This window comes from Clarias gariepinus, chromosome 13, assembly GCF_024256425.1.
Source record: "Clarias gariepinus isolate MV-2021 ecotype Netherlands chromosome 13, CGAR_prim_01v2, whole genome shotgun sequence".
NCBI lineage: Eukaryota > Metazoa > Chordata > Actinopteri > Siluriformes > Clariidae > Clarias > Clarias gariepinus.
In genome coordinates this window covers 21,843,478-21,868,928 of record NC_071112.1, presented here as the reverse complement: position 1 = coordinate 21,868,928, position 25,451 = coordinate 21,843,478, and the positions used below count along the sequence as shown (strand labels likewise).

Sequence of the window (25,451 nt, the reverse complement as noted above, 5' to 3'; positions counted from 1 at the left end):
AGACCTCTTTGAAAACAATTCAGGTTCCAAGGCAATAACAAAATTTCCTCTTTTAGTCATTTAGCCGAGTCAAACTGCTGTCAAAATAATGATCTCCGGTTTCAAAATTATGTCTGACTACATACTTGTACAGATAAAGAGACTTGAACATAGGAACTAAATTACGTATATATATCTGTGCTTTAGCATACAAGCAAAATGATTGATCTGATACATTACACGAACAAACTGCAAAAACGAATTTGGCTCCTCCTCAAAGTACCGATCTTACTTAAATTTTACTTGTTTGTATATACTGATTAAGTAGTCTGAAGTGTAAGGAAGAGTTCATACAGCAATGTGAGCATGAGGTCAGTGTGCACCAGCAAAAATGGTTTGAATTAGCCTGATGAAAACCAACGACGCACCATATTTTCCCATCCTCACTTGCAAGACACATGGTCTGCAGAAGGTACACATTTTAATCATGCATATAAATAAAGTGAAAAACAAATGTAGATGGTTGTACACATCTGTTTACATTTATCCATAAAGACCATGTCGGGCAACTAGTCTGCATTCTGTAAATGACTAAAACTAAATCTTATACGTGACACGTGAAAATTCTCCAGTAATTTCTGTACCAGAGAAGAAATGATGAATGATTAAAAAGAAACCATACAGGATGTAAAAAAAAAGGTTCTGGCTGAGTGAACGTCAACAGAAGTAATAATAAACTCAAAATCTAAAATCACTTGAAGAAATATAAACTGCACATCTTTACTTTAGACTCTTAAATCAAATAATCTGACACCAGTGACATAAATGATAAAATGATTTCTCAGCTTGTGCACTGGCCCCCTGCAAAAAAATAGCTGCTATGGTCAGGGACATGGAACACATTTCTTGCAGGGTTTTCTTCTCATAGCACTCAGTCGAACTGAGAAATGTCTGCTGTGCTCTTGGAGTTGTTCATTAGACCAGCTGGAGTCTAAACATTCACCTCAGCGTCTTAGAATGGGCAGAAATCCCAACAATGCTGAGTAGGCTGAGGTTACACAATTTAAGCACACATGTGCAGCAGACCAGAGAGGATATTCATCGTGTCGAGTAACCTTGATCTTTCTAAGACAAACATGTCTGTAATAATGTCTAGTAGCAGTCAGTCTAAGTGGCTGGACAAGTACTGATGAGTATTTATGCTGCGAGTCCAGTGGCCTTGCCATTTTAAATTACCCGCGTGACAATAATCTTCCATAGGCACAAGTCTGTAAAGACGGGCCAATCAACAGCGAAAAAGGAACTGGTGTATTCATGCATGACGTACAGTCCTTTAAATAATCACCGTATTGAGATGGCTAACAGAATCATTTTTAAGTGAGTGGCTGAAACTCACACATGCTGGTGTTGTCCCCGGTACAAGTTGAAAAATTATGCCACCTGTCCACTTTAGAAGAAAAGCGGAGCAAGACCTACTATTGCCTCTTCAGACCTCAGCAGGGCCCTTTATTCTAACCCACATAGCTACAGCAGGAGTTTCTGATTATCACATATCATACATAATCACCATGTTGCATTTTTGGCAGCCTACAATCTGCAGCAGTGAAGGAAATATTTTTTTTTCCTTTTTATATTCTTTTCCGCCTATAAAGATATGGCATGCCACGACTTCAAAATCTTTTAGTATAACCTGTTTTAAAAACGGAAATGACAGACAATAGTGCACACTTAAAAATATGAAGTTAACAAGACTGGAATTAAATAGCACATTGCACTTTTAAACATGTTAGGAAGACATGCACTGGATGGACTATATTAATATTGTTTTATTTTTATTTTTATCTACTTCAAATATTGAAGTGTAAACATTTTCCAGAACATACTTTAGATATTATTATAAAATCGAATGAGCAAGGTTTTTAAGTACTTGACCTTTACATGAAGAATTATGTAGAATGATGTAGCTCTTGCATGTTAATATGAGTTACATGCACATCTGTATAAGGCCCTTGAGTGGAATTAAATATTTCTACAAAAGAAAACGCAGGACTGAAACAGACAGGAAGTTAGAGAAAAGAGGTGAGGGATAAGGAGAGCAGGAAAAAAAATCCCACAAGAAGCAAAGCCTGAAAATAAAAATGACAAAGTGCACATCTTAGTAGCAGAAAAAACCCAGAGGGAGAAAGAAAATCAAAGTTCTTTTCCACCTTATTTAATCCTCTGACCTTTTTTTGCACAGCAGGCACAAGGGAGCACAACTGTCTTATTATCCTGTTCAGCAATGGCATCTCAGGCCACTTCGAAACTGTTCATAGTCCTGCTCATGTTTTGCTGAACTTTTAAACCATGCCAGACACACACACACATTAGCAAAGCAGTCTTCAGAGACTGGGCAGACAGGGCCAAGGAACTCAGGCAAAGCTAGTCATTATTTACATGCTTTAATAAAGAGAAGCAGGTTGAATGAGCAAACAATAGCCTCTAGAGACAGCTGTGAGTCACTAAGCAAAATTTACTCTCTCAAGCTTAGACTTATGCTGGCTCATTGTTTTTCAGCTCTAGAAAAAAAAAAAAATCCATTTAATCATGGTAAAAGCAGGCTGTCTTCTATGGCTTACACTACCAGGTCTTTAATGGTCAAATTAAAAACGTATTGCAGACCTGCATAAATAACCATCGAAATGAAAACTAAAATAAAAATACAGCTCATTGCGAGTCAATTAAAATAATTAAAAAATTATTTTAAAACCTGCTAACAAGGACTCAATTAATTTGTTACCTTCAATTCTGGGTCCCTCTTCATCATCTCCAGAATGATGTAGCAGCCGATCGAGTGACCAATCAGGACGAGGTGTGTGTCTCGGGGCACATGTTCTAAAAGGAAGCCCAGTTTGTGCTCTATCTGTCCATTCAATCCAAACACATCCTCTGACTCGGCCTTCGAAGCATCTTAAAAGTACAAGACAGGACAATAAAATAAGCCTGCGTTATAAAGAGGGCTGTGAGTACATTGTCGATTTTAACAATAATCAACATAGCTATCATCATAATTGCCTAAAAAACACAAGACTGTTTCCTGACTGTAAGAGTCTGATTACACCTTTTAGAAACTGTTAATAATCTATGGGGCACTTTAAATTGGCAAGTTTTTCATGTGCTGAGTTTTCTTTCAACATCTTGTTCTTGTTTTTCATTATGTCTTTGGACAGGTAAAATAACACCCTATCAGCAATTCCAGTAACTTGCAATCCTGAACAATGCTTGGCAGGCATCAATATTAATGTCATCCAAGCAGCACTAAATGAAGCAGTGTTAACTTGAGAAAAAAGTGTAAATCTACGTGAGATTGGTGTTGCAACAGGGAAAAGAAGGAAAATGCTGTGATGATCTTAAACAGCAAAGTGTGAGCTATAGGCAGTTTCCCTCATTTTGCTGGTAAATCACCACGGCCTGTTGGTTAAATAGTTTATCACACAAAATAAGGATTAGGTATTTTACACAAATTAAGCCGAAATAAAAAGATACTTTAATAAACAAGATAGATGCATGCATCATAACAAGATTCAACAGACTGCATAATCAGATTAATTTTCGCGCCACAGTTAGCACCGCGTCACAGGTTATACAGTTAATAAGTGAAGTATAAAATAAAATTCCTAGTGAAATTCCTATGAGAAAGAACCAACAACAGTGAAGCATAAATAAACACTGCCTTGCCAAAAAAAAAAAAAAGCCAAAACAATCCAAAGGACTGTTTAAATAAATACTTAAGAACATTGGATTGGATAATTACTGAAATTAATAATATGTTTTAAATGGGAATATGCTTGGTAATGGTCCATCCTAAAAATGAACAGTAGAAATTATAGGTACTCCATGTATGTACTGTATGTACATTGCTTGCAAAAGTATTTAACTTTTCCACAATTTGTCACTTTACAACCACAAAAGTAAATGTATGTCCCTGAGATTTTCTGTAATAGACCGACACAAATTGGCACACCATTGTGAAGTGAAGGAAAATGATGAAATAGAATTCCGGTGGAACGTATTGCCTTCAGAAGTCCATCTGTGTCTAATTTAATCTCAGTATAAATATAGCTGTTCTGTAAAGCCCTCGGAGCTTTGTTAGAGAACATACTGCTGTTAGTAAACAAACTCCATCATGAAGCCCAAAGAACACACCAGACAGATAAAAACTATTAGTCATGCGCTTGGCCTTTATGGAAGAATGGCAAGAAGAAAGCCATTGTTGAAAGAAAGCCATAGGAAGTCCCATTTGCAGTTTGTGTTAAGTCATTCAGGGGACACAGCAAACATACAGAAGAAGTTGATCTGGTTAGATGAGACCAAAATATATATTTTTTTTGGCTAAATGCCAAATCAAATGCACATTACCCTGAATACACCAGCCTCACTGTGAAACATGGTGGTGGCAGTATCATGTTGTGGGGAGGCTTTTTTTTAACAGGGACAGGGAAGCAGGTCAAAGTTGATGGAAAGATGGATGGAGCCAAATGAAGGGCAAAGAAAACCTGGTAGAGTCTACAAAAGCCTTGCGACTGAGGCGGAGGTTCACAGCAGAACAACAAACCTAAACATACAGCCAGAGCTACGTGCAATGGTATGGTTTAGATCATGTGTTAGAATGGCCCAGTCAAAATCTGAATCCATTTGAGAATCTGTGGCAAGACTTGGCAAGATTTTACTGTTTACAGATGCTCTCCATCCAATCGGACTGAGCTTAAGCTACTTTGCAAAGTGCAAAAAAAAAATACTTTATAGATGTGCAAAGCTGGTAGAGACTGGTAAGAATTTTAAAAGCCATTTATCATTTTCCTTCCACTTCACAATTATGTGCCACTTTGTGTTAATCTACATAAAATCCCATTAAAATACATTTACATTCATAATTGTAACATAAGAAAATGTGGAAAAGGTAAAGAAGTATGAAAACTTTTGCAGGGCACAGTATATTTACATATATACACACCCAATATATACAGAGAGGTAAGAGACCACTGGCAAATTTTCTTTAATCTATTCCAGTGTCTGTTGAATTCCCATACAAGCAAACCTCAATCTGGTTTATCCGATTAGATTAGATCAATTACCTGGACCAAATCATTTAATGAGGAATGAGGAAATACCATTGCTGTGATCATCACTCTCCTTTTGCTATGTGACCAGCTGGAAAGTCAAACCAGTAGTAGTAGTACCTCAAAGACAATTGGAATTTTAAAAAATAATCATTGACCGATGCCTAATAATAATAATTTTAAAAAATGGTTCTGTGAGAAAAAGAAGGACTTAAAGCTGACCGCTACATGGATACGGTGGACATCAGGTTGTTCCCATCCTTAAATTTTCAAAGATGGCATTACACAAGAACAACATCAGGCAGCAGACACTGCGGAGAGCAATCTACAAACTGATAGAGGGTGAAAAAAAAATGTACTGATAGGGATGACCAAAAACTCATTCAATTGTCACTCAACAACTGTAGGGTGACATCAAGTGACCTTTAAACATAGAGTGCACGGCAAGGACGGTTCCAAACAGGAACCTCCTAGAGACAGGGCTGAAGTCAGGCAAAGCCAGAAGGAAGCCCTTCATCAATAAGAAGCAAAGAAGCGCCAGGCTGTGAATTGCAAAAGACCATAGGAGCTGGATTGCAGAGAACTGGAGCTTCCCTGATAAATCTATTTTACACCTACAAGATTATCCTGTGAGAAAATTTGCCTCCTTCTGCTCTGACTATTACTCCTATCTCACTTACCCGGTTTTGCGCGGTGGCCATAAGTAGGATTCATCATAATTAACCGCGGGTTTTTGCGCTGTGATTATGTTTCCATCTTTCTGTGTGAAAAATTAAACATGTTTAATTTTTTTGGCGGTCCTCGCGAAAGCTTGCAGACCTTGCAGAACTTCGCGGAACGTTAGTGGACTGTCGGCGGGCAATCGCGACCTCACGGTGCCTAATATCGCATCTCACTGTGAGTCAAACCGCATAGGTGAGATAGGTGTATATGGGTCATCCATTTTTTTTTAGGAAAGTTCTCCATGCCACACAGCCAGGTCAATCAAGGTGTGGATGGAGGACCATCAGATCAAGACCCATTGTCAGCCCAATCTTCAGACCTAAACCCCAATGAAGACCCTAGAACAGGACTCTGCTCTATTTGGAAGCTGATGCATTTCTAATAAATGAGAATAAGTAATATACTAGAAATCTAGCACTTTTTTCCTCAATGTGGGTGGGGCTATACGCATCACTTAACAGAGCCCACCAATGCAATAGTATACAGTGTATAGACAGTGTGAATGAAAATTCACTTAAGATTGATTAAAGATTGTTGTTTGTATCCCATACAAATACAAAAAAATATACAAGGCCATCAAAGTTCCTCAAAACTGTCCTCAAACATAGTTAGAAAGCCGAAAATAGATATTATTGATATTCCATGGAAATTTTAAACTACTTATTTTTTATAGATTTAAAATAACTTTATATAGAGAGATCTGAATCCTAACAACCATAAAATTCGGACCTCGGCTCGAAGAAAATTTTATTGACTGGACCTTTATAAATATTAATTCAGGACCTTTGCTCTAGAATCTGACCAAGAGGAAGATGGATGATCACGAGTCATCAAACTAAGCTGAGCTGCCTACATTTTTGTGCCAGGAATGGCATAAAGTTACCCAACAGCAATGTGAAAGACTGGTGGAGAGAATGCCAAGACGCCTGAAAGTTGTGATTGCAAATCTGGGTTGTTCCACCAAATACTGATTTCTGAAATGTTCCTTAGTTAAAACCTTAGTACCTTATTGTTTTAAAATGAATATGAACTTGTTTTCTTTGCATTAGTCAAGATCCGCAAAGAAATCTTTTTTTTTTTAATTTTGATATGATGTCATTCATTCTCACTGACTCATCGTCTATACCACTTTATTCTGTATACAGGATCGCGGGGACCTGGAGTCTATCCCAGGAGACGTAGGGCACGAGGCGGTGTACACCCTGGACCCTGTGCCAATCCATCACAGGGCACACACACACGTTCAGTGACACACTACGGGCAATTTGCGAACACCAATTAGCCTTAGCTAACTGCCTTCGGACTGTGGGAGAAAACATGCAAACTACAAGCACGCATACAAAGAGGGGGGGATCGAACACCTGAAGGTGCAAGGCAACAGTGCTAAATAACAAGATTTTAATTTGGACTTTGGAAGACCTATTGAGAGAGAGAGAGGGAGAGAGAGAGAGAGAGAGAGAGAGAGATACATTAACAGACCTCCTTATGCATCTCCTCTCACCATACAGGGTACATGTGTTACTGCCAAATCTTCAGTGTATAGACCATGTGATGTCCTCATACAGTAGATGTAAATCCTGAGAAATCTGAATCTCTTTCTACGTGTCTTGTGTGACCTAGCCTGCATCTTAAAGTCTATGATTAGATTGGTTAATTAAGCACGCTTTTCATCATAAAATACCACATGGTTTATGTGCGGTATAACAAATATTTTAACTTGATCAACCTCCTCTAAAACATTACTTTATTTTTGTAAGACAAGAGAGACTGCATGGGCTTTAAAAACCCTCATATAAGCACACTGCTTTTCATAAACCAAACAAGGTGGCTAACATGGCTAATAATCTCTTTCTCGCTCTCTTTGTCTTGTTTTTTTTAAGACAGCATTTTCCTGGTGAGTAACTGGGAAGTTAATGTTTAAAAAGTGAACAAGAAATTCAAAAACATTTTTATACCACAACTCTAACAACTGATTGCAAAATAAAGTGAGATAGACCCCCAAACCCCCCGCCCACCCCAGGAAGGTTCGGGATTTTGCTGAGCTAGTTTGGGTTTTTATACTGAGGTAGTGTTAAATCAAATATGCATCTGCGCCACAATGAACTTCTTTCAAAGGCAATACCCACCCCCCACCCCCCAGGTTTTTTTGCCTGAAATGTGCCAGCCCTGGATGCCAGTATCACTCAAACATTGAGTATCACCTAAAGGAGGATAGGCTTTATGTCTTTTTTTTCCTGTTTTATTTCTGCTTTGTGACAATGTTTAAGTGCTGCACAAAAAAAAAATATTGAACTGAATTGAAGTGAACCGAACTGGAAAGAATTACAACAAATTGAACTGAAGTAAACTAAATTGAAAGGAAATGAACTAAAGTGGAATGAACTGAACCAAACTAAACTGAACTGAGCTGAAGTGAACTGAACTAAATTGAAGTGAACTAAATAGAATAGAAAAGAAAAAAATTTAACTAAACTAGTGCATACTACCTTTCCTGGCCAAAGCGATAGCATTCAATTACCCATCTTTAATTTTGTTACATTCTAATGCACAGCTTTTATTTCATTATATGCTCATTAATTATTGTATTTTTATAATAAAAACAATTACTAATCGAATAAAAATGGAAACCTAAGGTTAATATTCACGCGATGCCCATGTTTGTCATGTTAAAAACTTATTATAGTGCATAGCAAATTTGATTTCTGTGTATCTGTGTAGTAAACTCCAACAAGACACAGTGATCTGCTTTTTACTGTATTTATTCTTAAACCAAAATATTTGAACAGAACCACTTTGATGATAGCTTCTCTCATCAAACTTGAGAAGCCTCTATACTGATAAGAAGTAGTCCTATTCATCTCTATTAATCTGAAGTGCTTCCCTTACACATCAGAAAGCTTTCACCATGTCATGCAAGCTACACATAAAAATAGGGTCCAGACAATGATAAAGAGGCTGATTGACCTGTAAGACATGAAGAAATGTGAGAGATAAAAAGAATCTGCTTGGTAGGAGAAAAAATAGCAAACTACACAAAGAGTTCAGGACATTAAATCATTTTTATAATGTAAAATACCAGTATATATATGAAAGGCTGATAAAGCAGTGAATATGATACAGAAGGAACAAGTCAGTAGGGTGACTCAAGTGTCTGCACGTAGAGCTTAAGCTCCACTCCCTATGTCTTGCACTGTTATTATTACCTTTTACATATAATCAGGTTTAGGTTATAAAATGTAGAGAAACACATAATGTGCTGCTTCAGACATTGTTAAGGCTTTATAGATTACTATGTCTTAGTTAAAAAAATGTAAAAGAGTATTACAAGGAGTTATGCTACTCAATTATAGCATCATAAAAAGGGTATAAAAAAATCTATTTGTTCTTTAGCATACTGCCCGAACATCAAGATGTACAAATAATCTATAACTAAGAACATATAACTTCATATTACATTCAAACAGTAGTCCAGTTAAAAGGCTATAACCAGAGGTGGGCAAAGTACAGCAAATCCAGTACTTGAGTAAAAGCAGAGATTGCCTAAGGCAAATATTGCTCAAGTAAAAGCAGAAATCCTCCATTTATTTGTACCTGCGTAAAAGTACAGAAGTACTCACAATCAAATTTACTTAAGTGTCAAGAGTACTAGGCTTAAGTAGCTTTTTTCACAGTAAATCCCCCTAGCCAATGGATGTATTGCTGGTCCCAAGCCTATATAAAATGGGACGATTGTATCAGGAAAGGCATCTACTGTGGTGTGTGGATCAGATGGTAAAAAAACTGACAAAAAAACACACATTAATATACACACATATAATATAACTATGCACACAGACTAGAATAGGTCAGAGTGACTGCTACATACCACCACACCACAGACATGTAGGACTAAGATAGACCACGATACTGCATACAGATCTGTCCTGGGGTACCAGAGAGAACCCCAGGAGAGAAAGAAAGAATCCATAATGATCTCCTAAACACCAAGGACACAAGGCATATGTAGCAGGGCATTTAGGCATTCAGACTACAAACCTACATCACTTGTCTGTGATGGTGACGCATTGCTCTTTAATACACAGAATGAGTTCTACGGATGGTTTGAAGCACGGAACAACATGCCAGCAGAAAGGTCAACCCCAACTTCAAGCAACCAAGTATTTGTCTGCAGTGGAACTCACAGAAGGCTGCAGGTTCTAAAAACATACCTGTTCGGGTGCTAAGGGAATGTGTTCACATCATCTACATTTCCTTGAGTCATGCCTGTGTGCTTGAAGATAACCAGCCTCATGCCTGCACCAAATATTCATCTGTCTTCCCTGAATTACTGCAGCACATCCACTTCCTACTGAGGCAGAAAGAAGCCAAACTCCACCCAGTATGGAGGGACAATAGGAAAAACCAGACCAGATGTCTCACTGTGTGGTACAAGATCTTTTGGATCTTGCATAGATCCAAAAGACCTTAAAATCCAACAGTTAATTATAGGAACTGTTAAAAGTATCATCAGGGTTTCTCTATCCACCACTGACACCTCATATAACAACCCTGCAGAGCCACCAGAATCCCGGATAACTCCTCTCACACCAATTATGGACTCTTTATATGTGAGAGGAGCATATACAGGGGGGCGAAAAAATATTTAGTCAGCCACCAATTGTGCAAGTTCTCCCACTTAAAAAGATGAGAGGCCTGTAATTTTTAACATAGGTATACAGTCATGTGAAAAAATTAGGACACCCTTTGAAAGCATGTGGTTTTTTGTAACATTTTTAATAAATGGTTATTTCATCTCCGTTTCAACAATACAGAGAGATTAAAGTAATCCAACTAAACAAAGAAAACTGAAGAAAAGTCTTTTCAAGATCTTCTGTAAATGTCATTCTACAAAAATGCCTATTCTAACTGAGGAAAAAGATAGGACACCCTCACATGTATTCCCTCTTAAATTGGCTCAGATCTCACACAGGTATATCACACCAGGTGCACATAATTAGTAGATCGTTACTCTGCATGTTGAATGAGGCTTGCCCTATTTAAACCTCAGACATTTAGTTTGGTGTGCTCCTGACTGTTGAAGTGAGAGTGAGCACCATGGTGAGAACAAAAGAGCTGTCAGAGGACTTCAGAAAAAAGATTGTAGCAGCCTATGAGTCTGGGAAGGGATTTGAAAAGATCTCAAAAGATTTTGAAATCAGCCATTCCACTGTCCGGAAGATAGTCTACAAGTGGAGGGCTTTCAAAACAACTGCCAACATGCCCAGGACTGGTCGCCCCAGCAAGTTCACCCCAAGAGCAGACCGCAAGATGCTAAAAGAGGTCTCCAAAAACCCTAAAGTGTCATCTCGAGAACTACAGCAGGCTCTGACTACTGTTGATGTAGAAGTACATGCCTCTACAATCAGAAAGAGACTGTACAAGTTTAACTTGCATGGGAGGTGTGCAAGGAGGAAACCTTTGCTTTCCAAGAGAAACATCGAGGCCAGACTGACATTTGCCAGAGATAAAGTTGACAAAGACCAGGACTTCTGGAATAATGTTCTTTGGACAGATGAGTCCAAAATTGAATTATTTGGACACAACAGCAGAGGACATGTTTGGCGTAAACCAAACACAGCATTCCAAGAAAAGAACCTCATACCAACTGTGAAGCATGGAGGTGGAAGTGTCATGGTTTGGGGCTGCTTTGCTGCAGCAGGACCTGGTCAGCTCACCATCATAGAATCCACGATGAATTCTACTGTGTATCAGAAGGTGCTTGAAGAACATGTGAGACCATCAGTTAGAAAATTAAAGCTGAAGCGGAACTGGACCATGCAACATGACAATGACCCAAAACATACTAGTAAATCAACCAAAGATTGGCTGAAAAAGAAGAAATGGAGAGTCCTGGAATGGCCAAGTCAAAGTCCAGATTTGAATCCCATTGAGATGCTGTGGGGTGACTTGAAAAGGGCTGTACGCGCAAGAAACCCCTCAAACATCTCACAGCTGAAAAAGTTCTGCATTGAGGAGTGGGGTAAAATTTCCTCAGACCGATGTCGAAGACTGGTAGATGGCTACAAGAACCGTCTCACTGCAGTTATTTCAGCCAAAGGAGGTAACACTCGCTATTAGGGGCAAGGGTGTCCTATCTTTTTCCTCAGTTAGAATAGGCATTTTTGTAGAATGACATTTACAGAAGATCTTGAAAAGACTTTTCTTAAGTTTTCTTTGTTTAGTTGGATTACTTTAATCTATCTGTATTGTTGAAACGGAGATGAAATAACCATTTATTAAAAATGTTACAAAAAACCACATGCTTTCAAAGGGTGTCCTAATTTTTTCACATGACTGTACATCAACTATAAGAGACTAAATGAGAAAAAAAATCCATTAAATCACATTGTAGGATCTTTAAAGAATTCATTTGCAAATTATAATGGAAAATAAACTTTTGGTCAATAACAAAATTTCATTTCAATACTTTGTTATATACCCTTTGTTGGCAATGACAGAGGTCAAATGTTTTCTGTAAGTCTTCACAGAGGTTTTCTGTTGCTGGTATTTTGGTCCATTCCTCCATGCAGATCTCCTCTAGAGCAGTGATGTTTTGGGGCTGTTGCTGGGCAACACTGACTTTCAACTCCCTCCGAAGATTTTCTATGGGGTTGAGATCTGCAGATTGGCTAGGCCACTACAGGACCTTGAAATGCTTCTTACGAATCCACTCCTTCGTTGCCCGGGCGGTGTGTTTGGGATCATTGTCATGCTGAAAGACCCAGCCACATTTCATCTTCAATGCCCTTGTTAAGAGGTTTTCACCTAAAATCCCACGATACATGGCCCCATTTACTCTTTTCTTTACACGGATCAGTCGTCCTCGTCCCTTTGCAGAAAAACAGCCCCAAAGCATGATGTTTCCACCCCCATGCTTCACTGTAGGTGTGGTGCTCTTTGGATGCAACTAAGTATTTTTTCTTCTCCAAACATGACAAGTTGAGTTTTTACCAAAAAGTTCTATTTTGGTTTCATCTAACCATATGACATTCTCCCAATCCTCTTCTGGATCATTCAAATGCTCTCTAGCAAACTTCAGATGGGCCTGGACATGTACTGGCTTAAGCAGGGGGACACGTCTGGCACTGCAGGATTTGAGTCCCTGGCGACGCAGTGTGTTACTGATGGTAGCCTTTGTCACCTTGGTCCCAGCTCTCTGCAGGTTCTGGGATTTTTGCTCACAGTTCTTGTGATCATTTTGACCCCACTGGGTGAGATCTTGCGTGAAGCCCCAGATCGAGGGAGATTATCAGTGGTCTTGTATGTCTTCCATTTTCTAACAATTGCTCCCACAGTTGATTTCTTTACATCAAGCTGCTTACCTATTGCAAATTCAGTCTTCCCAGCCTGGTGCAGTTCTACAATTTTGTTTCTGGTGAGCAGAGCAACCTCTTAAAGAAGAATTTACAGGTCTGTGAGAGCCAGAAATCTTGCTTGTTTGTAGGTGACCAAATACTTAATTTACAGAGGAATTTACCAATTAATTCATAAAAAATCCTACAATGTGATTTTCTGGATTTTTTTTCTTATTTTGTCTCTCATAGTTGAGGTATACCTATGATGAAAATTACAGGCCTCTCTCATCTTTTTAGGTGAGAGAACTTGCACAATTAGTGGCTGACTAAATACGTTTTGCCCCACTGTACAGTACGTCACCACCAGCAGACTGTGTATCAGATTTTTTACTGAAGCCTCTGATTACTCAATACACTGCTGCAACCCTCACCTGGGCGAGTCAGACACTTACCCGGTATGACTAAATTGCCTACAACTGCACACCCACAGTTAATAAAGCTGAAACACATACTTTATGGAACAATAAACCGATTACTGCTACCTTACCAATAGTTTATAGCCCATGGTATATTTATCATTCTGGTTTGTGTATTTAGTGCTCTTCACAGTTGTGTGAAATGTTCCTTAAAAGAACATGAGTTGCAGTAGTTGCAATTACAAGCAAACCTGCTAGTTAGTTAGGTTTCAATGAACCAGGCACATACAGTAAGATCCATAAATTTTGAAACAAAGGTTTTTTTTTTCATTTGGCCTTGGAACAAACACACTGAACTCAAAATGAAACAAATGAGCAAAGTCAATACTTTCACCACAAACAGTTGCATGGCCAGGTATGGCCTGTTTCCTTATTACTATTTCCTTATGACTTATCAAGTAGCTAAAAATGGCTAACAAACAGTTGCATGGCTAGGTGTGGCCTGTTCACTTATTGCTCGATAACTAATCAAGCAGCTTAAAGGCATGAAGGTGGTTCTAAGCGTTACATTTGCATTTGGTAGCTGTTCACTCAAACTCTCAACATGAGGTCCGAAGGTGGTGCTCAACGGGTTAAAAAAAAATCCTTAATCAGAGAGATAGCAAAAGTACTTTGCGGAACATTCTTAAAAAGACAAAATTAACTGCCATGCTCAGCAACATCAAAAGACATGGAAGACCATGAAAGACAACTGAAGTGTATGACTGCAGAATTCTATCTATTTTAAAGAAGAACCCTTTCACAACATATAGCCAACATATATAGTCAAGAGCCTACAGTCAAGAGATGGCTTATTTAAGTAAATACAGACTCTTCACAAAAAAAGTGCAGGCCACTGGCAATGCTTAAAAACAGAAAGTCAGATTAGACTTTGCCAGATCATTTCACCAGATTCTTTGGAATGATGAAACCAAAATAAACTTGTACCAGAATGATGGAAAAAATATGGAGAAAGAAAAGAACAGCTCATGATCAACATGGGTGAGGCAGTGTTATGGCATAAGTGTTTATGGTTGCCAATGAACCCAGATCACTGGTGTTTACTGATGACCTGAGTGCTTACAGATTTAATTCTGACCTGAACAAGTATACTCTGTCTTCAGATTTAGCCAAAAACTGATAAGACGCCTTATATTGCATATAAATAATGAATAAAAACATACAGTAAAAGCTACCCAAGAGTTTTGCAAGGTGAGGAAATAAGATTTTGTGATCTGTGGTGGCTAGCTCAAACATCTTGCAACAGGACAATGCCCCTGTGCACAAAGTGAGGTCCATAAAGATGGTTTGTCAAGTTTGGAGTAGAAAAACTTGGTATAATTTGGAATGCTACTGTGTTCACAGACTTCCTATGGCAAATGCACATTTGTTCTAAAAATTGAATGACTGCCAGCTAGTCTAAATAATACACTAGGTGCCTAGTTCACTCAGCAAAGAATGATCTGCAAGCTCACTTTTATTACAAGTTGGTAGATCAGTTGACCAATTCACAAAGTTAAATGATACAACCTTGGGCAAGAGTCCTAAATTCGAACAAAAGGTTGCCCCAGTGTAACTGGACCACCATGCATGCAAGGCAAGTTTTTTTGTTAGAGCATGCAATTCTCAATTCTTTGCAAGAACTGATAACTACTAGTCGCTATTCTGTGTACAGTAGGCTTAGACAAAAGGAAGTATATTGGAAACTGGGCAATGAAGCCAAGAAGGTACACACCATTTGTGAGCCAGCTTCCATTTAAGGACATACAAAGCCAAAGAGATTGAGTTTAGAACTGTTTCTTGGACTGCTGTGTCCCAGTCCTAAGTTGATGTATCTGGTAAATTATTTGCATTGAGGAAGTGTGAATTTTGTAGCACTGAGCATTGAGTAATAAAGTGTATTTTGTGCTTTGGACCATATAACATCATCCAATCCTATTCAGACCATCTTTAGCCTGGCTAAGCTACTGTGGGAAATCTGGGAGCTGTTGAGGAAAAAGAGCTGAGTATAAATGGAAATCCAGGTAATTGCAGCTCAACCACCCAAGCATCACATAATCACAATTATACAAGTTGGCCTCCAGATAAGAAATGTGGGATACTAAGAGAAGACAATGTCACCAATTTGTGACTTGTAACTAACTATCCATGACAATAGATAAAGTAAGTTGCTATGGAGAGATAAGAGTTAAGTGCTCCTTACGTGTTAGCTGCTGTCACCTCAGTATTACAGAACATGCTGCCCTACTTTGATCCATGATGGCAACCATCAGTTGATGTGGAGTAATACATAAGGTTAAATCGTCTCACAGCTGTTACCATCTATTATCACTCCTTGTGGAAAGCCTCTTGTAATATCAGTTGGAACAAACTGTTAAACAATAATGCTTATATCATTTGACTGGTGTTGTCGACTGTTTTACTGATTATTACAACTGGTGTTCAAGTCAAGTCGGGACTTTTGATTATGCAAAGTAAAAAAAAAACCATAGAATCCCCTGCTAAAATAATGAACTTATGCCAGCGTTTTACTAGTGGTTGGTTACCATCAAGGAGGAAAGTTTTCTCAGTGCACCGGAGCTATGATCGGACTGTCTCCTTCACGCCTCAAATGCTGGCCTCCCAGGAACTCCTTTATTGGCACAAACATGTGAAAATAGCTTGTGACGTGGCAATAACTCACAGCTGAGTACATGTAATGTGGCAGTGGTGGTTGTGAATGATTGTGAGTTATCTGTCAATTTTCAAGAAATGATTCATCTGGAATTTTCATTTATGACACTTACACCATTCAAACTGTTTACTGCTGCTAAGAGTCTCGGGCAACACACTGTGCTTGAAGTCTTCTGTAAATGTCACTCGGTTTGCGCCTTCATTTAGGAGAAATACATTGTGGAATTATTGGGGAATTAATAATCCATATAGCTACATAAATAAGAATAAGAAATGTATGGTCGCTTTTTTGTCTTGTCTACAGACCTGATATGTCCAGCTTCAAGCTCTACTGTCCAATCCATCAAACTAGCCAGTGGAAGTGCTGTTTAAGTTGATCCAAGCCATCTGTATGCGGTTTGGTTTATTACAGGTGGGCTTGGCTAATGTCTTTCCCACGTAGCAAACTCAATAAAAACGTCCACACTGGTTCATGATTGAACATACTGGACGCATTCATACATTGGCATGAGGAAGAAGAATGAGAAGCTGCCTGGTTCAGCTCACCAGTGTTGTACACGTTCAACATTCCTTCCTACTGTGTGGTGAGGAGAATCCCTTTGCCTCAGATTTTTCTGGCAACTACACACCGTAACACAACAACAGCTCAGCAAGACGTCCATAAATTCTAAGTGTTATACATAAAACTTTGACACCCACATTACATGAAGAGCAATGGCAAATTAAATGAACACTTAAAATTTAGCGTAGTGACAATTTTCTTATCGTCTTGTGGATATTGTGACATACTTGCTTGATGCACCCACATATTTTGTGGGACAACTTCAGTCTTAAAACCTCTTTAATTGTCTGCTGCCACCTACTGTCTTGATGAGAATAGTGATCCTGTCAACTTGTAAATTGTGTGAAGGTGATAAAGGTGAAATTTACATTTATAGTATTTGGTTGATGTGACGTGTGGAAATGCTATGCAGTCTGAGTCAAAAATGTATACCAAAATAGATAGGTGAGAACATATAACCCTATGCTTTGGCATCGCTGCACTGGCTTTCAGTTTTAGATATGATCTTAACGTTCTTATGATTGTCTATAAATCTTTACACAATTCGCCTCCCAAATACCTTGTTGACCTTTTACAGCCCCATTCTTCATCACACTCACTTTCAGATCCTCCCATCAGCTTCTTTTATATGAACTGAGGACTAACTATAAGAACAGACAAGATTGAGCTTTTCCCGTTGCTGCGGAATCATTTGCCCTTTAATATAAAGTCGGCCTCAAATCTGGCTAGTATTAAATTATCTTGGTTAAAACTCTTTTTTTTTTTTTTTTTTTACTTTGGTTTTTAATTCCTAAAGGATGTTAAGTTTTGGTTGTTTTCTATGGTGGAATAATTATTTTATTATGTAATCATTATTTTATTATTTCTTTGGAATAATTCGCCTTTTAATAAAAATTCAGCCTTCAATCTGGCTACTTTAAAATCTTTGTTCAATCATTTTTTTTTATTTGTTTTTTTAATTTTCTTTATTTATTCTTTAAAGAAGGCTCGTTATAAAAGGTGCTAAATAAAATAAACTTTTCATTTGATTTGGTAGTACAGAAAGACCAGGGTCTATACTAGAATACTATCAAGGCAAAATAATATTGAAGAGAAGCTGACAAAGCAATCAAAAAAGTTTTAAGGGTTTTAGAAGGAGCATACGACCAATACTAACATCCCCAAGATAAGCAACAAATAGTCAATGTTGTAGTCAGCATTACAAGACTTTCAATGAAACAAGCTAGTGTACGGTAGGTGTCTTACCTTGAACCATATCCATTGTGTCTGGAGGCGCACAGTGTCCAGCATGACTCACAGCCCAGACTGGGTATCGTTGCTTAAATGCCTGATACAATGTCCACATGAAGCTCTTATAAAATCCCACAACGCCAGGATTGCCTGTAGAAAGGGGAGAAAAATCACACTGAACATTCTGTTGTCTGCTTTACTCTAAAGTTGCTGAAAAAAAGGCAACATTAACAAGAGCAAAAAGTAGAAAGGAAAAAGTGTGACTATTTCGTGCCTTTTCACTGTGCTCAAATAAAAAAACCTGCTGTGAAAAACGTCATTGTGGCAAAAAAAAGGCTCTTTGTCAATAAGTCTTGAAATTAAACAGCTTGGCATTAAATGAAAAGACAAAAAAAAGAAAAACAGATATTTGAACTCACAACCCGATGATGATGATAACCAGTACATAATAGTGAACAGAAAGTTATTGTTATGCAGTAAAAAATATATTATAATTAAAATATTTGTCTTTCCACTAGTTCATGCAATTAGGTGGTATTTGGTGCAGCCAGATCCACAGGAGTTTAGGTAGGTACAGAGGGTCCTACTGTAATTTGGCTAAATCTTACTTACCTACTGTAGCGAGAAACAACTGATTTTATCATGCACAAGAATCTTGGATCAAATCTTCATAGATATCACAACTGATATCTATTTAAAAATCTTGCTCATGTGCTTCAGTGTTCCATAATAAACCATGGATGTGTGTCTGCGTGTGTGAACGGTGAAGCTAAAAAAGTTTCACAAAACCGCCGTTTTATCCTCAATTTATGAGCCAAGTGTGGTGCGAATTCTTACTTGGAAAGAGAATCATCTTGGAACTACTGCCACTAAATAACTAAAGGCACTGAGTGAGATGTTAGAGGTGTAAATTCAGTCCTCGGTATCCACTTAGGTAGTAGATAAATCTCAGTACACTGAGTCATTGGCCTGTTAGGAATTCAGTGAGGCTGCGCAATGGGCAAAACTGTCCCAGATGCAGGTTCTTCTTCACACGAGGAAATACACATGGTGCATAAAGACTTTTGAAAAACAAATTGGAAAGTCCAGTCTCAGTAGTTTCACGCTACAGAAATTACCAATGAATAATTTATAGTGTAATTTAAAGCAAGAAAAACTTATGTGAACTCAGTGTCTGAGAAACCTATGTAGTCACAGAATAAATAAAAGTAGCAACACATGCAATTCTTTTTCTTTGAAGTAGTAGAGCAGCTGGCTTTGGTAATCAAGCCTTATCGAACTGATGCCTTAGAGCAAAGTGAAACACTTTACAAGCCATTTAACACCATTAATGACTAAATACAAAACCTCTAAACAAGAGCATGTGAGGGCTGAAGGAACTGGTGAAACCATAAAAACAGCTGTGGTGAATGAGCGGTAGTCTGGAAATGAACCTAACCTATTGTGCTTCTTTTTTTTTTTTTTTTTTGCTCGAAAACTCACAACACTCTTTTGATTTTCATATTTCATCAGTCATTAATTCTAAAACAACACAGCTGCTTATGGTTTAATGCCTTGATAGCGTGCAAAGATGTTTATGTGAACAAGCAACTATTTATCTATGTTACATTACGTACAAAAACCTGTGAGGAGACGACTGAAAATAAACTTTCAAAAACCTAATGGAACCTAAATAGGAACTTTTCAATAAGATTAACTTCCAAGAGGAATGGTACTATCTTTCTCTTTAGTTTTCAAATAAAGCCAATAAGGCTTTTACGCTATACAACAGAAGAACAAAAATTTGCTTGTATTAATTAATTGTAGCCATTATGTCTATTCGAAATTTTGCGTCTATTAGTTTTATCCGTATTTTCATTTACACACCATCAGTGTCTCATTTTCCTCTCTTCCTATTATTCTTCCTGCAGATCTTTGTATAAAAATCATTCTGCCTAGACTGTAGCATGAAAGCTTCACAGGACAAATATGATCTGACAACTAGACTTTTTCAAATTTCAGTGAAATATTGTCAGCATTTATGCACTCTGATAATGTGCTTTAAAATGTGCCAGGAATGTACTGCCTGACCAATAAAAGTTGCGCACTCTAACATTTCAATTTATAATTATGGTGCCCAATATGGTGGCCAATTCATGTGAGTAAATGATTTCTCATGCTCCAAGAACCAGTCCTGTGCTATCGGGGAAGACCGAATTAATTAATGTGATAATCTGGTGATTCAGTACATTCAGGTCATCAGCTGTCTTTATTACCACATACTGTTGTGAAGCCTAGACCTGACCAATTAAAGCAACCCCAGGTCACGACAATGCCTACATAGGCTGGTACAGTGGGCACTTTGCATCATTGGTGCATTGCTTCATGTGCTTTTCTTTTTATCCTTATGTGCACATCACTCTGGAATAGGGTAAACTTGAGAATCTTGGGACCACTTGACCTTTTTCCATTGCTTCAAAGTCCAATTTTTATGCTCCCTAGCAAACTGATTTTTTTTTTTTTGTTCTGATTAGTCTCTCTAACAAGTGGTTATGGCCAAACAGCTGTTTATTCCCAAACCTGTAGGTTCTCATCTTATTGTGCATGTGGAAATGCTCACACAAAGCTGTGATTTCTACTGTGATCTCTATTTATTTTTTTGGACCTCATTTCTTCGACAAAGCTCATTTTCAGCCATGTCCTTCCAGATTCTAAGAATGTGCTAGACAGTTCTTAATCCTGTTCCAGTAATTGTTGTTTTCTTTGCTTGATGCGGGTCAATCTGACCCTTCTGAAATGGTGACAGTTTTTGGCCAGGCAATGTAAAAAACATATTATTTTAATACCAGAAGGGCATGGGCTGCCTTCGGGCAAATCAGCGCTTGTTGTTTCGGAGTCTGTGGACCTGAAACTGACCAAATTAAGATAGTACTGTCAGTACTGATCTCTGGACAAGAGACAGGCAGGCAGCCGAAGCCAAAAGCCGTCCTTCCAAGTCCTCTTCAGCCATATTCAGCATGATTAATGATTGCTTCAAGTCACTACAATAAAGTCATTGTCACGCTCTATCAAGAGCCAGACAGAGTAAAAAGCCTTCCCAAAACATTGTACTGTTAAATCATCAGCTGTAAGGGCAAAGCTGTGAGGGAGCTGGTAAGATACCGAAGTGCTGCTCCACCCTGGATTACACGATGTAAGCCGTAGGTTATATAACCAGGAAACTCTTCTGAGTGAGGAATTCATGATTATAAAATGTGGGGTTTATCTGTGTGTTTGTGAGAACAGTGCAGTCAGGAAGTTGCAAAGTCCTTTCTTTCCCATCATTTGTGTCGTAAGATGGGAATTTAAACGGAAGCTCTCCATTTAGAGCGGTGACAGTAAAGACAAGTTTTGTCTGTTTCTGTGCGGAGAGAAAGAATGTAACGGAGGGATTCCCGTATTTGAAAAAAAAAGGACACAAAAGCATGAGCTATCTTCTGCTCTCCCTCATGTTATCATTTCCCTCTTTTCACAGGGTTCATAAATTTAGCACTGTTCAGTGGAACATTAAACAGATACCTTGCCTGCCGTCTCTGACCCCGAGGCTGCATGGACTACCACGCCACTGACGTAGCCTTGCAGGTGCAGAGCCCACTCTCTCTCCGACAACCTTCGCTTCAAACACACACACGCACACATACACACACGTCTCTAAATCTCTCTTAGGCTCGCCAAACAGTGATGTGCGACCCTTGAGGTTTTTCGTAGAATGAAATACGTTGTCAAGTTTGGCATAAGTGAAAAATTTTGCACTGTATACTGGGGATAAGACACATTCAAATTCTGGGACACAATCCCAAATTCACCAGCTGAACATTAACTGTCAACTCTGATTGATATCTTCAATACGGAATCACAATCGCAGATTTGGGTCACAAACTAAACACGTATTTTAGACGACATCATCCCTGAAGGCGCTGGAATTCTTTATCGCAGACACTGTGTGGAGTATCCTTTAATGGATTGGGTCTTAACATGCCAAGATGTGTATCCATCTTACGAAAGAGGAAGAAGTGAAAATGATTTACTGACGCCTGGCGAACATAGAGACAAGGGTCAGTATGGCCAGATCTTCTGATAGACAGCTTTATCTCTGAGGGCTCTTCTTTAAATTCACAATGCTGTACGTTTCCAGATGAGAGCAAGGATAAAGGAGATTACTTCAGAGGTGCATGATGTGTCTATTAAAAAATAGATCACGTCCCCCTGAAAAAGATCCTACAATATAAAACAATTACAACATAAAGTCATATATTTTTGATAATACTTACACTATAGTGGATGAAGTTTGGTAGACATGTTATGGGAAATTCAGCTTTTAATCATTTTTACACAACAAAACGTGTAAGAGGGGGTAAAAAATTATAATTTTAATTTACCCCCTAATATGACCTCATATAAGTAGATCTCCTCTTCTAGCTCTGCTCAGCTCTGCTGTTTGATTGGATGGGACAGCGTCAGCGGTAGCTCAGTTACATACATAAAGAAACTGCATATTTCCCTTTATGACAAATAGGTTGTTTAAGGTATGAAAAAAGTGCAATACCTGAGGGGTATTTCACCTGGAGTATTAACAAACACACATCTGAGATCCAAGTTAGTGTGTTGAAGAAATAGTAAAATATGGGACCTTATGGGACCATAAAGTGGCATGTTTTATTTATTCCATTAGCCAGAGGAGAAAACTCTTGTTTCAGAAAACTCTAGACTCACATCAACTCACTGTTCATTATCCAGGGTGTTTCTCATTGCTATGTTTACTGCAGCACCACATTTTGCAAGAACAGATGGATGGTAAGAATTTTATTTAAAAAAAAAAAAAAAAAAAAAAACAGCAAGAGAAAAGTGTGAGGCTTAAGCTGAGAAGGAAAGAAAAATAGTGGGGAGGAAGGACAGCGAGGAATGATGAGGGCACTCCATATATTTTCCATATTCTAGGAAAATGAAAAAAAAAAACAGAAGAAAAAAACTCTTCATGCTTCAATCATTATTAAAAGACATTACTTTAGTTAGATTGATTGAGCGGGCGCTCGATCCGTAGGTCTTCCGTGATTGGAAAAGAGGAAGGAGACCTCATAGCAACACCCTTATAGATAGTATATGGGGAACTGAGGAAAGACTAGAAGGAATCTTTGTAAGATCATTATGAATTATCAAACAATGTGATACTGAAGGTTATTGGAAACAGCTGCTCGAGAGAGTGCCGTGCACATCAGGTTCTTATAAATGTAAACCATCTGTAGAGGCCATTCCAAACCCTCTGAACATCTTTATGGCTTTAATATGAGCTATAACAAGTTACTCTTCTCTCACATCCCCTCCCCACTACCAACAAATTATGACTAGCCTAACAACGCTTAAAGATTTTAAACTGCTTAATTTTTAAATGATGGGAAAAAAAAGGAAAAAAAAAAAAAAAAAGTAAAATAATAGTCATCCATCAAGTATGCACAACATATGTTGGCAGCATCTATTCATGCTGTTAAGGTCAACAGTTAAATTATTTTAATGTAAAACATTTTCACACACACACACACACACACACTGAAGCACATTTCTCATTTCAGTCCTATGCTACAATCCTTATTACAAAGACCAGCTGTGTCTCGATGGTAAAACTATCAGCATTGGTTATCTCCCAGTAGTGGTCATGCAGAGCTAAACATATCTCAAGACAATTATGATAAGCTGTGGCTATTCAGTGATCCAACAGATCAGCATGGGTGTTATGCATCTAAAGTTAACTGCAACCAAAAAGGAATGTCAATTCATCTGGGCACAGATCCTATCGCTACTCTCAGGCTCTCCTGATTAACTGGAATTTGATCCCATTGGGGGAAATACCTGACATCTAAAAAGGTTGAAATTCCCCGTGTTTGGTCTGATAAGAATGGAGATAACCAGAGATACTCTGCACGAAACACAGAAATCTGTATGAAACAAGTCATTAAACTTATCAGTCTGGCAGGGGTAAAACTCTGCATGCTGTCTATAAACAGCTCATTAATATAAAACATCATAACACTTACAAGGAAACAATTATACTACCGCTAAAGTAATTACGTTTTAACAAGAATAAAGTTCATGCCATTCGATATATTATTAACATTTTGTGACCTTAGTATTACAAGTTCTCCCTGGGTGAAGAGCTGTTTAGAGATATGGGACATCAAAGGTTTAACGTATTAGCTAGCCAAACCCTTACATTTAAAACCTACACAAGACTTACATTTTATTGTTACTGTAAATAATTAAATAATCAAAATTGATGGTTTTAAATTTTTTGTCTCAATGCAGAAAGAACTTAATCTCATTAAATAACTAATAAATGGTAACGCACTCAGCAGAAAGATTTTCTGGGCCTATCAAGACATTTTACATTCTGATCATACATTTTGCAAGGAGATCTTTTTTTAATGTTCCATTATCAGAATCTTTTTTAAATTCTTAAAATCGGACATTCTTCCTAAACCAGATATTTTACAGTGAAACTTTATTGTTGAACATATACCAATATTATCATATGTTCACCAGCCACTTCATTTAGGAACACCTGTACACATCCATATTCACACAATTATCTAACAGAGCAGTGCAGCGCTTACAATCATACAGATACAATCATGCAGAAGTACCAGATAAACTCCAAGTCAAACAGCAAAATGTGGAAAAAGGTGATTTAAGTGACTCTGACTATGGCATGGTTGTTGGGACCAGATGGACTAGTTTGGGTATTTCAGAAACCGCTGAACCACTTGTACATAACGGTTTCTAAGGATGGTGGTGAAAAAAAAACATCCAGTGTGTGGCAGTTCTGGTGGAAAAAACAGCTGAAAGAAAGGTCAGTGGAGAATGGCCAGACTGGTTCAAGCTGACAGCAAAGCAACTTACCAAGCTTTATAATTGTGGAACTAAAAATTGAGAAAAAAAATTTCCTTGGATCCAATTTCCAAACGTTCCTGATCAATTTCAATTTTAAAAGCATGAACTTATGGATCCAACACTTCAAGCTGATGGTGTAATGTTGTGGAGAATGATTTTTGGCACACGGAGGGCCCCTTTATAACAGTCAACGATCATTGGAAACACAAAAACACGCTGCTAAAGCGTGCTGAACCAATAGGTGGCAATATAACCTTAACTGTAAAGCCACATCAGCCAATCAGAAGTCTGAAAAATGTTCTCACTCTCTGACATTAAACACAGGAGATACGCCAACTGGCTTTCTAAATATGTTTAGCATGGAAGGAGTTTTCCAGGAGGTCTAAATAATTTTCAGCCATCTTAAACCATTTACATGTGAACAAAAGTACAAAAAGCATAGAACAAGCTCTGTTTGTAGACATATGGACGAGGCCAGAGTATTGTTGCTTACCAT

The 25,451-nt window shown here is 38.1% G+C and overlaps 1 protein-coding gene across 1 annotated transcript in view; it reads right to left on the bottom strand.

Annotated features, from left to right (window-relative positions):
- The window catches only part of ldah (lipid droplet associated hydrolase), a 56,637-nt gene that overhangs the window by 23,394 nt on the left and 7,792 nt on the right, over positions 1-25,451 (bottom strand). The window contains exons 3-4 of the mRNA XM_053510463.1: positions 18,071-18,205; positions 2,759-2,928 (exon numbers count right to left, since the gene is read on the bottom strand). Of these exons, the coding sequence (XP_053366438.1) occupies positions 2,759-2,928; positions 18,071-18,205 (305 nt within the window). The remainder of the gene's footprint in view (positions 1-2,758; positions 2,929-18,070; positions 18,206-25,451) is intronic.